This window comes from Anomaloglossus baeobatrachus, chromosome 3 (genome assembly GCF_048569485.1).
Source record: "Anomaloglossus baeobatrachus isolate aAnoBae1 chromosome 3, aAnoBae1.hap1, whole genome shotgun sequence".
NCBI classification, from domain to species: Eukaryota; Metazoa; Chordata; class Amphibia; order Anura; family Aromobatidae; genus Anomaloglossus; species Anomaloglossus baeobatrachus.
In genome coordinates this window covers 110,120,097-110,137,088 of record NC_134355.1, presented here as the reverse complement: position 1 = coordinate 110,137,088, position 16,992 = coordinate 110,120,097, and the positions used below count along the sequence as shown (strand labels likewise).

At 44.8% G+C, this 16,992-nt stretch overlaps 1 protein-coding gene across 1 annotated transcript in view; it reads right to left on the bottom strand.

Moving 5' to 3' along the window:
• Positions 1-9,033: 9,033 nt before the first annotated feature.
• The window catches only part of PNPT1 (polyribonucleotide nucleotidyltransferase 1), a 233,576-nt gene continuing 225,617 nt past the window's right edge, over positions 9,034-16,992 (bottom strand). The window contains exons 24-28 of the mRNA XM_075338095.1: positions 15,613-15,719; positions 15,471-15,526; positions 13,718-13,796; positions 10,618-10,665; positions 9,034-9,278 (exon numbers count right to left, since the gene is read on the bottom strand). Coding sequence (XP_075194210.1) covers positions 9,132-9,278; positions 10,618-10,665; positions 13,718-13,796; positions 15,471-15,526; positions 15,613-15,719 — 437 coding nt within the window. The 3' untranslated portion in view covers positions 9,034-9,131. The remainder of the gene's footprint in view (positions 9,279-10,617; positions 10,666-13,717; positions 13,797-15,470; positions 15,527-15,612; positions 15,720-16,992) is intronic.

Genomic DNA, 16,992 nt, shown 5'->3' with positions numbered 1-16,992 from the left:
CCGGCGTAATCCACGGACCTCCAGCGTCGCATCCAGCTCTGCTGCATGCAGGTGACAAGAGCAGCAGAATACACCGCTGCTCCTGTCAGCTCCACGCAGCAAATGAGTTGAGTAGCGCAATCAGCTGCTGTCAGTCAGGTAACTCGCGGCCACCGCTGGATCCAGCGTTGGCTGCGGGTAACCTCAGTGACAGCAGCTGATCGCGCTACTCATCTCTTTAGCTGCGTGGAGGTGACAGGAGCGGCGGTGTATTCTGCTGCTCCTGTCACCTGCATGCAGCAGAGCTGGATGCGACGCTGGAGGTCCGTGGATTACGCCGGACATGGAGGGCTTTGTCGGGGTTAATAAATTGGTAATGAGGGAATTTGTTTGTGTTTTTTATTTCTAATAAATGATTTTTTCAGGTGTGTGTGTGTTTATTTACTGTAATTTACAGATTAATCATGGAAGGTATCTCGGGGAGACGCCTGACATGATTAATCTAGGACTTATTGGCAAGTATGGGCTGCCATTAACTCCTTATTACCCCGATTTGCCAACGCACCAGGGCAAATTGGGAAGAGCCGGGTACAGTCCCAGAACTGTCGCATATAATCTATGCGGCAATTCTGGGCGGCTGCTGACTGATATTGTTAGGGTGGGGGGCTCCCCATAACGTGGAGCTCCCCATCCTGAGAATACCAGCCTTCAGCCGTATGGCTTTATCTGGCTGGTATTAAAATGGGGGGGGACCGCACGCCGGTTTTTTAAATTATTTATTTTACTGCACAGTATAGACACGCCCACCGGCTGCTGTGATTGGCTGCTGTGATTGGGTGCAGTGATACAGCTGTCACTCAGCGTGGTGGGCGTGTCTCACTGCAACCAATCACAGGCGCCGGTGGGGGGAGAAAGCAGGGAATACGAGATTGTTTAATGAGCGGCCGGCTTTTTCAAATTAGAAAAAGCCGCCGGAGCAGTGTGAACGCCGTGCAGAGCTGGTGATCGGGGATCGGTGAGTATGAGAGCGGGGGGGACACTTCAGTCACTCGGGGGATTAGCGGTCACCGGTGAATCCTTCACAGGTGACCGCTAATCAGTACACGGCACAAAGACAGAGCCGCGGCATGACAATGAAGTCGGGTGAAGTTCACCCGAGTTCATTCTCATCCCGCTACTCTGTCTTCCGACATGTAGTAACGACATTTTGCATCACACACGTACATTTCACACGGACAACACACACGTCAGTTATTTCACTCACGCACACACGGACATTCCACACGCACATACGGCTAGGATACGGGATACACACGCAGGCCACACATACCATAAAAACGGACCTAAAAAACGGAAAACGGACCCGAAAAACGGCCCGTTTTACACGGACGTGGTTTTCACGGATGTGTGTTTCAGGCCTTAAGAAGTGTCACTTTTGGATATTTTCTGTCATGTAGGCCTCTAAAAGTCACTTCAAATGTGATGTCCCTAAAAAAATGGTTTTGTAAATTTCGTTGGAAAAATCAGAAATTGTTGACAAAGTTTTAACCCGTCTAACTTTCTAACAAAATTAAACAATGTTTCAAAAATAGTGCTGATATAAAGTAAAGTGTGACATAACTCTAGTTTAAGGGCATAAATATTCAAAGTTTGAAAGTTACGAAATAAATGTCAAATATATCATCCTAAATTTACCACTTACATGACATACAAAATGCCATGAAAAAAAAAAATCTCAGAATCACCAGTGTCCGTTGAAGTGTTCCGGAGTTATTACCTCAAAGTAACACTGGTCAGAATTCTAAAATTAAGGTCAAAATTGGCCCCATCACTAGGGGATTAAACTGATCTGTCAAGTTGAAGATGCTGCAATTTGGGCTAACTTCTGTTGGAACAGTTAGACTAGAGTACCAGCTGTGTACCACAGCTGGTGTCCACACCGGATCAAGTTCAGGTTCTGAAACCAATCCATACACACAGTTGACACATCTACCATACAATCAAAGTAGATGTCGAAAATTGAAAGCTGGGCAGAGTCGCCACCCTGGAGCTGCTGTGTATCCCAGGACTTGCCCTGAGTAGAATAGAACACAAATATCAAATTGATGGAGGTCAAACTGTTTGTTAAAACCTCTCTAACACCCTTCAGGATCACAACTAAGTGCAGGTAATTGCCTTTTCGCCAAAATTTATCTATATTATATTAGTAATATTATAATTACTCTCCTGGCATCTTAGCCTTTTTAGATTTTTCTACTTTTACTCTTTTTTTCCTACCTGCCTTTCAAGAGCCATTACTTTTTTTTTGGGTGGTGGCGGGGGGGTTGGGAGGTTGTATAGGACAATTAATTAACCCGGAGGTGAGTATCAATTTATTTTTTTTCCATCAATAGGGTGTTGTTGAGTAGAAGACAACTCTTGGGCTATGTGCGCACGCTGCGGATTTGCCGCGGAATTGCTGCAGAAAATGTGTCTAACATTGCTGCAGACATTCCCCAGCAAATCCTATGGGTTTGAAAAAATGCTGTGCACACACTGCGTTTTTTTCATACCCACAGATTTACCCGCGGATTTTCTGCTGTGGCATTAATGAGCATGTCACTTCTTTTCCACAGGTACCTGCGGTTTTTGACCTAGATAATGGTAAAAACCGCGGGGGCCAATTTGCGGTAATTCTGCGGCAAAAACGCGGGTGCGGGATTCTTTCAGAGGGTCCATTTTTTTTCTTAAGAAAATGGCACTATTCTCTAAGATGCATAACTTTTTTATTTTTCCATTCATTGAGCCGTGTGAGGGAGTCATGGCAGGGCTTCATTGCCACATGAGGATAGCAAATATGTTGGCTTTCAGCAGGGCTCCAGATGCCATGATAACAACCCATTGGCATCCTGTGGTTGTGTTGTGTTGTGTGTGTGTGTGTGTGTGTGTGTGGAGGGTCAGCGGGATGACAGAGGGGTCAGTCCTTTGGTGGGCAGTTCCATTGTGGCTTTTGACCACTGCATATTAAAAGTTTAACAACTGTAATGCGAACCTAGCCAATTGTAGAAGTTAGAGCAGGGGTCCCCAACTCGTCGCTTGCAAGCCACATGTGGCTCGCCGTCGGTCACTGGGAATGTACAGGGCGGCGGTTATTGGTAAGCAGAGTGAGCACGTGATCCAGGGCACCCAGCCTTTCAATCATAAACTTCAGCGATAGTACAAATTCTGTACCATCACTGAAGTTTTTGCAGTTGCAGAATGACCTTTGGTGACACAGTCATGTGACTCACCTAAGGTCCTAACGCTGCATGCACTGCAAGAGTCTAGGCCTGCACATATGTAGTGTCAAAAACCGGAGACCTTGTCTCTATTGAAATGTATGCACATCTTTCAGGCGCACATACATTTGAACAGTGCGGCGACATGACTGAGGCAAAGGAGCTCCTCAGCACTGCATCGACATGTTGTCATCATCAAGGCTAGGGGCTGCAGAGAAGAGGAGGATGCGTAGGCACAGGTAAGTGCTCCAGAGGAGCCGAGGAGGACATGTACAATAATTTTAGATGAGGAGGATGTGTTAGGGGAGGAGCGGTGTTACTTTACAAGGGACATTATGGGGCAGTGGGGGATATTATGGGTAAGTGGGGGACATTATGAAGCATATTGGGACATTATAGGACAGTGGGGGACATTATAGAGTAAATTGGGACATTGTGGGGCAATGAGGGACATTATAGAGTAAATTGGGACATTATGGAGCAAATTGGAAAATTTTGAGGAAATGGGGGGCATTAGGAAGCAAATTGGGACATTATAGGGCAGTGGGGACATAGCGTAAATTGGGACTTTGTGGGGGAATTAGAAGCATTATGGGGTAATGGGGACATTATGAGGCAAATTGGCACATTCTGGGGCAATGGTAACATGGAGCAATTTGATTGGGACATTATGGGGCAATGGAGGAAATTATGAAGCAAATTGGGACATTGTGGAGCAATGGGGGACCTTATGGGATGAGAGTCATTATGAGGCAATTAGGATTGTGAAAGGCGGCATAGTGTAATGAGGAGTGGGGGGGGGGATTTATGCAGAGATGTAGTATGGGGGAGATATAGAAAGGGTAAGTTTTGGGTGGACTTTATGGAAAGGGGCACTTTGTTGGGCTATTTTGGAGAAGAGCAGTGTGTGGGGGGGATATTTTGTGCAGGAAGGAATTAACAACCTCTTGATTCCACTTGTTTCCCCAGATCATTATTAAATAAAGGGGGCCAGGAAGGGGGACATTATTAAATAAAAGGGGCCAGAATGAGGGACAAAAATTATTGGTTTATGGTGGCAAGTGGGGCATAATTACCGTAGGGGCAATTTAGAGGACATTATTACTGATGAAATAAGTTAATTTTGAAGATACAGTCTTCCATGGGGAACAAAAGTCTGATGTAGTGTAGAAATTGGTGAAAGTGTGGAATGTCCTCTGGAAGTGATCAGTTATAGGTGACTGTTATATTCTGCAGAGTCGCGTCATGGTAGGAAGAGGTGATGGCAGTCAGAGCCAGATGAAGTGTAAAAACAAAGATGAATAACTTCAGCTAGAGACGTTACTGGTAAGACAGTGTATTAAATGTACACACACTACTATATACAGAGCCCCTGTGTATAATGTCACTGGTGATCACTGTATTACCTATATACAGAGCTCCTGTGTAAAATGGCACTGATAATAGGGTTATTAGTATTGTGGTTTTTATTCATGATCATTATTTTAGTATTATACGTCCCTGTGTGGTTGTAATAAGTGGTCTGGTCACGGTATGGTTGTATTTATTTCTTGTGTGTGGTGTTATTTGGTCATTATCTGGTCTAGTCATAGTGTTGCGGTATTACTCCCTTGTATGTAGTAATATTCGGTTATTACGTGGTCTAATTATGGTGTGGTGGTATTACTCTCTTGTATGTGGTTGCATTTGATCACTATGTAATGGTAATATGTTAGCTGATCATAGTATTTCCTCCCTTGTATATGCCTGTATTCAGTCATTATGTGGTGGTAATATGTTGTCTGGTCACGGTGTGGTGGTATAGTATAGTGGATTGTGTTGTGTATGGAGGTCACTTTTTCTGTCTAATATCAATATGGGGAAGATTCTTTATTTCCAATTGTTGTTTCCTATTTTCTACTGCTAAATTGCCTTTGACTAAAGGCTGCTTTACATGCAGCGACATCGCTAGCGATGTCGCTCGTGAAAGCATCCGCCCCGTCGTTTGTGCGTCACGGGCAAATCGCTGCCTGTGGTGCACAATATCGATTGGAAGCATCACACATACTTACCTTCCTAGCAACGTCGCTGTGGGCAGTGAACCACCTCTTTTTTAAGGGGGAGGTTCGTGCGCCATCACAGCGACGTCACACAGCAGCCAGCAGAAGCGGAGGGGCGGAGACTAGCCGCATTAACGACCCGCCCACCTCATTGCCGGAAGGACGCAGGTACGACATTGTTCATCGTTCCTGGGGTGTCACACGTAGCGATGTGTGCTGCCTCAGGAACGACGAACAACCTGCGTCCAGCGACAGCAACGATTTTTGGGAAATGAACAAAGTGTCAACGATCAACAATTAGGTGAGTATTTCTGATCGTTAACACTCGCTCATGGGTGTCACACGCAACGGCGTCACTAACGACGCCGGATGTGCGTCACGAATTCCGTGACCCTGACAACATATCGTTAGCGATATTGTTGCGTGTAAAGCCCCCTTAAGTCTTCATCTCTACAATGTGGCTCCCGACCAACTTTCAAAATCGAATGTGGCTCTCAAGGTAAAAAGGAAAAGGTTGGTGACCACTGAGGTAGAGGATCGTGATCGCTGTATAAAACATAACCAGCACCAGTCTCATAAGGTGTAGGCTCAGCTTCTGAGCCCGCTTTATATACTAAAACTTATTTCTCTGGATATAGCTGCTCAGGTGTGGTTTTTTTTTTTTTTTGGAACAAGTCAGGTTTTGAGTTCGGTTTAGCCTTCAGCTCGCTCAAGGACCAGGTCTTGGTCCTGTCACTTTTCTTTCAGAAGGACTTGGCTTTCAGACGAGAAGACTTTTTTTTATTTAGGGTGTGGCCTACTTTGTTCTCTTACTGGCGTCTTATGGATCCCTAGTACCTTAATCTGGTTGTTAGCGCTTTAAAGCAACTTAATTTTGAAACAATCCACAGCATTTCTGCACTCTGGCTCTACCAGACCTAGTCAGAACAGTACATAAATATCTGTATTCAGTGAAGACTTTCCCATGGAGATAGGAGATGGCAGTTGTTACTTATGAGATTCTATGATGGCAAGAGGCAGAGCTTCACCCCCTCCTCATCCTCTTCTATCTACATAGAACCTCACCAGTAACAGCTGCCATCTCCTATCTCAATAATGGGAAAATAATCACGGACTACAAATTTTATCTTCAAAGCTTGTCCCTTTTTAATCCAAACATAACGATGGTCATTATGGCCAAACAGTTCAATTTTAGTTTTGCCAGACCACAGAATGTTTCCAAAATTAAGGTCTTTGTTCCTGTGTGCATTAGCAAACATTAAAGAAGTTGTCTGACTACAAAATCCAATTTTTTGTTAAGCTAATCTATACTGTATTGTCATCTAAAACACTTTTTTTTTTGTTTCTAACTTTTGTTCCTCTTGAATTCACTTTTTCCCTGCAGCCATTTGCCTGCAGCTCAACCAAATATGACATCTTCATGTGCTTGTTTGCCAAACCTCACAGTCAGTGCTGCTGCCCAGCCTCAGTGTTCAGCCCCGCCCTCTGCACACTCATTGGCTGATCTGCACCAGCACCTTATAGAGCATATATAATATGTGTACCTTCCGTTTCATCGCCGGTCTCCTGGGTCCTGTAGTGCGCCGCTCCGCTCCGGGAGCCCACACCGGCAACCCAGCTGAGACATACCCTTGCGTTGCCGGGATCGTGCCGGGAGCCGGCGTACGCTGGTAACCATGGTACACATCGGGTAACTAAGCAAAGCGCTTTGCATAGTTATCCAATTGTGTACCATGGTTACCAGCGTAAATCAGCTCCGCCCTCCGCCTGTATACACTGAACACACACACACACACACGAATAGTCACCTGTCCCCAGCCATGCAGTCCCCGGCACTGAGGCACTGACGTCTTCAGCGCCATGGCCCCGCTCGGCTCCACCCCCCCCCGCACTCCGCATGTATACACTGAACACACACCCTGGCTCTACTGCACCCATCATCCCTGCACACACGCAGGCACTACCGCTCCCATCATCCCCGCACACACGCAGGCACTACCGCTCCCATCATCTTCGTCCCCGCACACACGCAGGCACTACCGCTCCCATCATCATGCCCGCACACACCCTGGCACTACTGCACCCATCATCCATGCACACACGCAGGCACAACTGCTCCCATCATCATGCCCGCACACACCCCAGCACTACCGCACCCATCATCATCCCCCCACACACCCCGGCACTACCGCACCCATCATCCCCGCACACACCCCGGCACTACCGCACCCATCATCATCCCCGCACACACCCCGGCACTACCGCCCTCGTCATTATCACCGAACACACAAGTACTACGGCACCCATCATCATCTCCGCACACACGCAGGCACTACCTGAGTGAAGTCTCCGGTGACAGCGCGGCTGAAACCGTGGTGTGGATTACGTGCGCAGTAGAACGTGACGGGATCAGTCAGCGCATTCCGCCGCTTAGTGCATTGCAACGGAATCCGTCCCCTTAGACAATCATTAGACACCTTGGCGGATTCTAACGGAATCTGTCAAGGTGCGATATTTTAACGACCCAAAAAACGCTACATGCAGCGTTCCCTCCGTTGTGTGAAATTAACGACGCAGCGTCGTCCAGCGGATGCAACGCAGACACTTGCGTTACAGTGCGTCGTCAATACAAGTCTATGAAGAATAGCGCAGTGCGTTAACGGACTGCGCTATTCTCCATAGCGGCGGATTGCGCTGAACGCAAGTGTGAAAGCTCCTGAACGAACATACACACACACACACACACACACGCACACACGCGCACCCCCCCCCCCTGGCTAGTTACCTGTCCCCAGCGTCATGGCCACGCTCGGCTCCACCCTCCCCGCGCCCCCCCCCCCCCACACACATTACCCCGCAGGATGGGGGCACATGTCAGGATGGTGGCTGCACCATGATGGGGGTACATACCATCATTGGGCCACTTCACAACATCAGCATATTTTTACTTAACTTTACACTGTTCATGGCCTTCTTTCATTACAAGCCATGGACATCATTAAACAGACTCATCTATTAAATCTGTTCCTTCTGTCATTTTAAAACCAATAAACAATAAGAATACAAAATTAAATCTAACCCATCCAGTCCATTCATTACCTTATTATTCAATCTGCTAACCTGCAAACACATTCTAGACTACCCGAGATGTTAGAATCGGGCCACCTTCTAGTATAAAATATATAATTGTACATATGCACACATACTTTTTTTGGGTCTCAGAAAAAGGCGACAAAAGCACAATTTTTTTTTTGCCATATTACTGAATTTTTTTTTCACACCATGTAAATAAAAACAACAAACTATACATGTTTGGAATCTTCAAATTTGTACTGACCTGGGGAATGATACCGGCAGATCAGTTTTACCCTATAGTGAACATGGTAAATAAAGAAAAATAAAAACTTTTATTTTGCAATTTCACTGCTCTATGAATTTTTTTTTCCCGTTTTCCAGTACAATATGCGGCAGCATGAATGGTGTAATTCAAAAGTACAACTCGTCCAGCAAAAAAACAAGCCCTCATATGGCTATAGTGAAGGAAAAAACATAAAAGTTATGGCTTTGGAAGTAAGGGTGGGAAAACTGCCAGGTGGTGAAGGGGTTAACATCTGCTTCATGGGGTTTTTGCCTTTTTCAGGATAATAAGATGACTATTGTTTTTTCTTTTCGATATCATCAACTAGGAATCCCTTTCATACAAAAGAGAACAATATCACTGCAAAGCAGGACTGGTGTAAGAAATGAATTACAGGCAATTTAATGAGATTGTATCAAATACATTTTTATCAGGTATTTAAAAAAATTATATACAGAATATACAGACAGGGAGAGCGAGTGGATATCCTCGGTACATCTATGGTGACGTTGTAGAGTTGTCTCCGCTCATTGTAATGCTGTTCTTGTCAGTCAGCGTTCTGGTCACTGTGCTAGCCGGGGCCTGCAGAACCTTTCTAGACAGCCGCATTCTGCCATCCGTCGGATCACGGCCAAAGTATTTTACCTGCGAGTAAAAAAACAGTGTTGTAGATTTTCTGTGGCTGAACATTGTTTTTATGGTTATACATTCTAGGGAAGAAAATCCTAAAAGACCAATGATTTATATTTACTTCTTACCATTTAGCTTGATATAATAAATATCGGCACACAGCTTCATGGCTAAAACAAAGGATTATGCCCTGTTCACAGCTGGATATTATCGGACAGTGCTACAAGCACTTCCGCAATTTACTCTCCATTACAATTGCCAACTTTTTTTGTGATATTAACACTATTCTCACAGCTCATTACTAGTGATGAATGAGCACTACCATGCTCAGGTCTCGTAACCAGCAGCTGGAAGCACGGATGGGTGCAGCTTGAGTAAACAAGTATAATGGAAGTCAATGGGGAACTTGAGCATTTTTCCAGAAACATGCTTGAGTTCCCCAATGACTCGAGTCGCGCCCATCCGGGCATCCAACTACTCGTTACGAGTACCAAGCACGGTACCAAGTACCAAGCATTATTACTCTACTTGAGAATCCAACCAATACTGCTATCTAACTTGAAAGCATCATGCTAAAGATGGACGCTATTAGGAGATATTCGTATGCTCCAGTGTTTCTGCCCGTTTAAAAGCAGCGCTTTCAAGCTCAAAAGTAAAGAGCTTATAAGCGCTGTGCATGCTCTGCTGTCTCAGCGGTAGTTGGGTCTCCTATGCAACAAACTGTAAACAAAAGTGTTGATGTCTCAGGAATTGCTATAAACTTTAAGGAACAGTACATTGCTAAAATAACCATTTTTTATTAGTATTTATTTTCTTAGAATTTTTTTACCCAATATTAACCCAAATGGGAGTTTCGGGCAAAGTTCTAAAGAATTTGTTAGAGGAGTTTGTAAATACTGGTGGTGTGGAATGACACACGAGAATGTCTCCTTCGCTCACACAATATCACCTTGCTTCTCAGGTTTAAAAATCAAATTCATTTCTTATAGGTTTTCTTTGGGATTAGACAAAAAGAAAAAAAAAAGACCTAAAGGAAATGTCATAACTAACTTCCTAATGACCTCATGAAAACACAATTCTTTTGTCTAGGGAGCTCATTGCTATAGAATTAGAATAGCTGCCCTCTTGTTATATGGGGAAAAAACGCTTCTAGAAAGTCACTAGGACAAAGTGTTTGTGAGCGAGCATATGCAGTAGAGGATTAGCACCCCTGGTATCTAATACTGGAGGTGTCGAGGGTACGGAGGCTAAAAAAAACCCCCAAAACACTGATATGTTGTAAAATACTAACCTACTTAGATATAGTATTATTATAGGGAATCTTAAAAGCCTAAAAAAAGCTGTAGTAAAATACCTGGATCTCTTGACCAATTTCAAAACCCAATGCACTTGGATGTTGTATCTGAAAAACATTTCGAATAAACCTTTGTCATTAAACTGAATAAGACCGGATGCTTACACATATAACGAACCATAGTATCAGTATCCATTAAAGAGTTACGGTTTATTATTATTATTATTTATTTATTTTTTTTTTTTAAGTAATACACATGAAAATAACTTTATAATATATCTATCTTATTAGAGAAATCAGCTTCTCACTCCTCCTGAACTGATCATTCGTTCTCAATTCACATGTAAAATTTGTCATATACCCTATTGATTTGTAAAATGAAAATTAGAACAAAGGTTACCCTTTAACCCCTTCACCACAGTTTGTCTCTCTCTTTCTTCCAAGAGCCATGACTTTATCACACACACACACACACACACACACACACACACACACACACACAATATATTATACTTTGCAAAAAACAGACATGTGAATAGCCTCAGACTATACTAGGCATAATGCCATCTGTGAAAAACATATATAACACACATATGCAAAAAACCCAGACATCTGATGAGCCCTAAGGCTGAGATTCATATGAGAACTGAGATGACAGTGAGTCGCCCACCACGGTGCCGCAGTCTTCATCTTCGGGACACTGCGGGGACTTCTCATTAGGGATCCACCTCTGGCAACAGGTATGTGGGGTTAACTTTAATAGAAGTCGTGACGCCACTCTCAGTTTTGCGGTCAGGATGAAGGGCGACCGCCACTGCAGTTTAACGAGCGTCTGGGGCTGATTGTATCTGCAGTTTGGTGTTATGGCCTCCCGAGAGTGAGGCTGGCCCCAGGACTTGGGTGTAGGTGCGTAGCAGCACAGGTCGCAGAAGAACTCACACAGTCCAGAAATGTCTTTCAGGGTTTTTACTCACGTTCAGTTGGTTAGTTATGAGGCAACCCAGGCAATACGGAGATAGACTGCAGAGAGAACCAGGTATCCTTCAGGCTGATGTAGAGGTGACTGTAAGCTCGCCTTCCTAGCACTTCTTGTTTGGGATGACCCCTAACTTGAAGTATTGCGGGAATCATCCAGGGAAGTCGCATCTGCCTTTTCTCCCCTTTCTGGCCCGTTTGCTGTCAGCGTGGACCAAGTAAAGATGGCTTTTTGCCCTGTCTCACTTATGGGCCCCCTCATTGCTGCTGATGCTGAGGACTCTGTATTGGTTGGTGAGGCACATCCAGCACCCTCACCAGCAGGTTTAGCAGACCGATTAAGTGGATTTCTGCTCTAGGAACCCATTTCCCCTTGCGGGCCTGGTCTACCAGGAGTCCCCGTACTCAATCACCTCGCTCCTTCCTGAGGTGTCTTTCAGGCTGACTGTGTGGCAACCGAACTCCCCCGCCGACAGCCACTACACATGCAGGGTCTGACTAGTGACCCCGCGCACGTCCTCCTTCAGCGACTGCACACTCTGCTTCCTCACTTCAGACTGGCATGTCCTCCTCTTCCACTCTCCTCTGACTGACTCTTCCATTGCTCAACTCCTTCCAGCTTCTCCACCGCACCACTAGCTGAGATGTGGAGGCCACGCCCCCTCCTGAGTCTGCCCAGGGGCCCCTCTGATGTGTGAGACCTAGATAAAGTGTGCCTGTGTGTCCACACCCTATTAAGCCTTTGGGATTACCTGTTTGTACTCACCCAGCATGGGTGCAGTACTCAGTGGTGCCTGACCAGGTCAGGGGCGCCACAACAGCAGACTTGGTCTTCAGCAGACCTTCAGTTATAGTAACTCAAGGGTCCCTCTTGATAGTATCATTGGCCCTTCCTGAAGCAATCAGAGATTGACAGTGGCATTTGTTAACACCCACAGCTAGGATTCCACTCTAATCGAGTCTGGTAACGTCTCATGCCGGCTATATAATATAGCCGGTATCTGCTGCGTGTGGAGGGAGCTCAGGTTCTGAGCCCTCTCCACACATGCAGACCCCCTTGCAGGACATTATTTCACGTCCTAACTAGTTGAAATACTATGTCCCAAGAATGACAAAAGTATTTTAGGAGTGATACCTTTATAGGTCTGAAAGCTTGCTAATATAATTTTTCTGGTTAGCCTATAAAAGGTATCACTCCTAAAATACTTTTGTCATTCTTGGGACATAGTATTTAAGTGATTTTTCTGGCTAACACGGTACCACAATATTACCCTGTATTGCACATCCTAACTAGGGAAGGGAATAAGAAGATTTTGAGTACTTACCATAAAATCTCTTCTTGGAGCCTTCATTGGAGGACACAGGAGACCATGGTCAATTTCCCATTGTATTTCAGATACAGCTACTTTGGGTGACCGGGTGTAATTGTGAGCAAGCAGCAGAATACAGAGAAGCTGTAATAAGGAATTTACCAGCATGGGCAATCTGATCTGCAAGATCCGTCAGCCTTTGAGGTGGGGGCACCTAACAGGATTACCCTGGTAGAAGTAGCTTAGCCCAGGCAGAAACCATCCTAGAGACCCAAGTAGAAGCAAATGACAGGCAGAGTTGAGCCGGAGGCCTTGAAAGCAGACTTGGCTAGAGACTCCTTGTTTCTATCTGACAGATGCTTGAGTGAGGCTCCGTCCGGCAGAGCTGGGCCGGAAAAGACGAGTGGAGGTGCCAAAAAAAGGCAAGGGGAGTGCAGCGCCTTAGAGACCTGTGGGATTTGGTTTTTTTTTAGAGCCGCCCCCCACTATGGCTTGGGGCAGAGGAGGAACTGTGCGGATGCCATTAACACTCCTGATGAGTTGGGGGGAATAGGGTCCAGACAGACAGACAAGGGAGAGACCAGCTGTGACGCAACACCACACAGTGCTGCCTGTCTCTAGGTGGAAGAGCAGGATGAACAATTACACCCTGTCACCGAAAGTATTTGAACATTTGAAAAGGAAAATCATTAAACATCTCCTGTGCCTCCAATGAAGCAATAAAGAAAATCAGATTTCAGGGACTGCATTAACAAAACATCCAATACTTTGATAATTTTACCTTCTTGCAGTGTCTGTCCTATTAATCTAAAGGTATACTGTACAAGCTATTATGTAAAAGTAATATTTTTTTTTCTCATTTAAAAAATATTTACTTTTCGGTTATCAAGTTGTGAGTTATGAAGCAACACTGGAGTCATATTTGGGTACAGCTTGACCATCACACCAATATCCCTAAAAAGAAAAAAAAGAAGCAACATTAGGACATATGACTGCATGTAGAGAAAAATATTACTGCATATAGTGTAAAGAAGTGATAAAGAACAAAATGTATGCTTGTAACAGATTAGAAATCATATAGGTAATGCAGATATTATATAGTAATATTAAAGCACCCCTCCAGCAGGTTATTTTTTACCCAGCACTGGAGTGCTGATTTAAATTAAGTTCCCTGCTCCAGGTCTTATACCTGGCTTCTGGCGTGTTCATATTTTTTGGGTTCCGCTCCAATCCAAGGGCTCCATCTTGTGACCCCAACTTCTGACTGGCCAGAAGTTAAGTCAAAAGCTCTCAATACAAATCTATGAGAGCCAGAACAAGGCTCTCCTAGACTTGTAACCTCCCGTTCGCTCCATGAAATACTGGACCTGCCAGCAGGTTACAGGCTGCATAAGACCGACAGGAGAGATGCTGAAAACAGGTGAGGATGATGGAGGGTGAGTATAAGAAAGGTGGCAGTGGACTTAAATTTAAAGCACCACTCCAGCGCTGAAACAAAAATATTGGAATATTGGAGTGGTGCTTTGAACTTGGTGTGGAAAGGAGAGCAGTGCAGAAGACACTTCTTACTTAAGTTAACATCTTCCCATCATTGGATCTTATGATAGAATAACTTTCTGATCTGTAGGAATCTAAACTGTGGGATCCCAACTAATCCTGAGCATAGGGGAGAACGGCAGTGTTTTAGCACTATGGCCTCCTAAGCTTTTCTGTGGAAACACCTTCATTCATATTTTCAGTGAAAACAAGCCATCAATTGACAGTCTAGACTAGAGATGAGCGAATACATTCAAATGGATTTGTATTTACAAAATTAGCATTTGCCAAAAAGCATATTTTTCATTTGCTTCTGTACGGATTCCGCAAATTGGTGTCTTTGGTCGCCACTTTTTAAAACCATAGAACGCGATCAAAATGTTATATATATAAAAAAAAAAAAAATCTGTTACTCACCGCCGCCAGTCCAGACCATGTAAGAATGGCAGCGGCAGCGCTTACATCCCCAGACCCTTGATCACTAGGCCGAGGCATCTAAGATTGGTAGGCCAAGGAGGGTTCTGTGCATGCAACCATTAAGGATGCGGCCTATGATGTTATGGCACACTACTTTTGCGGGTGCATGCGCACAAAACTCCGGGCGTTGCAAACCTAGAAGTCTGAGCCTAGCAACCAAGGCCCCGGAAATTCTGCAATGCTGAAGCAGATACCAAGATGTGACGATGACTAGACGAGTGGCAATGAAGAGTTTGGGGGGGGGGGGGAGAAAGGGGGAGGGGGGTTGATCAGAGAGGCAAATATAAAGATTGTTAGAGATATATATATTTACTACACTCTGGAGTATCTCCAGAGCATAGTAAAGGATGCTAAATTAACAGAGTAACTTCTACGGGAATAGAATTTCTTAGGAAAGGCTGCGCCAACAGGAAAATTTGAATTTTACCTTATCTAGCTCATCGCTAGTCTAGGCAATTAATATATAATTCGTAGGTTGCTGTGGCCCCATTACTGCTGTACACAGGGGTGCAAAGTCCAGCTCTGCCTTGCACTGTAGTTTAGCCTATTCAAGTGAACACCCTCACGTTGCCGTTATGCTGCATATACAACCACAAGAGCTCTGCTCCACCTCACCTTATTTCTGTTATAGTGGCTGTATATATGGCACCAAATTCCAGATGAAAATCTTGCTGTAAAAAAACAGATAATTCCTTAGCAGAATGAAGGTATGAATTAGATCATGATCGCAGGTTACAGAACAGAAGGGAATGCTTACATCATCTTTGCAGATGTCAGTGATGAACTCCCTGGCCTCCTGCATGGCACTGGGAGTCGGCGCGAAAACAGAAAACATCTCTTCATCTAATTGACTGACTGTTACTCCTGCAGAACACAACAAAATATGCAGATAAATCCCAGACAAAATTGTATATTTCCACACTTCTCACCCAATCAATTATTTTTATATTCTGTTAACGCAGGACTACAGTCACACAGTAATATATTATTTCTCTTAGTTACTGCATAAAAATAGGTAATTTGTCAAATTAAGTAAATTTAGATGTGTTTCAAACTTTAACTAGCAATATACTTTAGTTATTAAAGCTGAGTGTTGGATTTCACGCCTGACCCCAGCTCCCTCTGCTTTGGACTCATAGATGGAGTGAGTCTCCTTCCGTCCCAGTTTGCAGAGTGGCTGGCTGCCTGCTCCAGCTTAACGGGCAATTCTCATTTCAGACATCTATGGCAAATCCTGTGGTTATTCCATGAATGCTTCAAGGGTGTGATGACCCTTTATCTTTAGGACAGAGCGCAAGGAATGGAGAGCTGGCTGTGCATGAGTGATTCTGTTTCATTCACTTCTATGGGAGTAAAATGTGGTGTAAATGCTGCCAGATACAACCTTTGTCATGGTTCACTGCCCACAAAGAGTGACTGACAGCTCTTCTTGCTTGCAGACTAATTCAAGAAACTCTGTCAATCATCTTTTCTCTATCACTTCACTGGGGAATCCAGGTAACCATGGATGAATGCTGCTGATGCTAGGACACTGACATTTTTTTTGCATAGCTCCCCCTCAGCAGGGTACACCCACCAATGCACCTTTTCCCTCCTATGGTAGTGCCCCTTGTTGGCTTCTTCAGCACAGGCTTTGAGCACGCCCTTCTTAACCCCAGCCCCTTCTCTCTCCAGCGCCATTTTATCAACCAATATCGCGGTCATAGCAGTTCCTTCTGTGGCTCCACAATGATCCACGGCTTGCCTGCACAAAATGTCTTCTTAGGACTGGGTAGCCTCTGTCCAGACATTTTTCTTCCTGTTGATCAGTCACAGCATTCCTCAGCAGCCATCCGGCCTCAAGCTATCGCTTTATGCATAACTTCATGGAGTCTTGCTCCCGCCCTATCACTATTCTTCACTACGTTTGCTCTTCCTGCAAGAAGACATTGCCCACAGATCAGGTTTTGCCATTCTACCCTCACTACTGAACCCCCTCAATGCAGTCATCACAGGATTTCCCCTGTGCCTGGGATGAGAGCGGACTTCCTCCCCCTGAGTGGGCCGCTGCTCTATCACAATCAGTAACGGACCTAACTAAGGTGTCCAGTCCTTAGTATATGTCCTGGAATACCTGCATATCCAGTGAGCCACCATC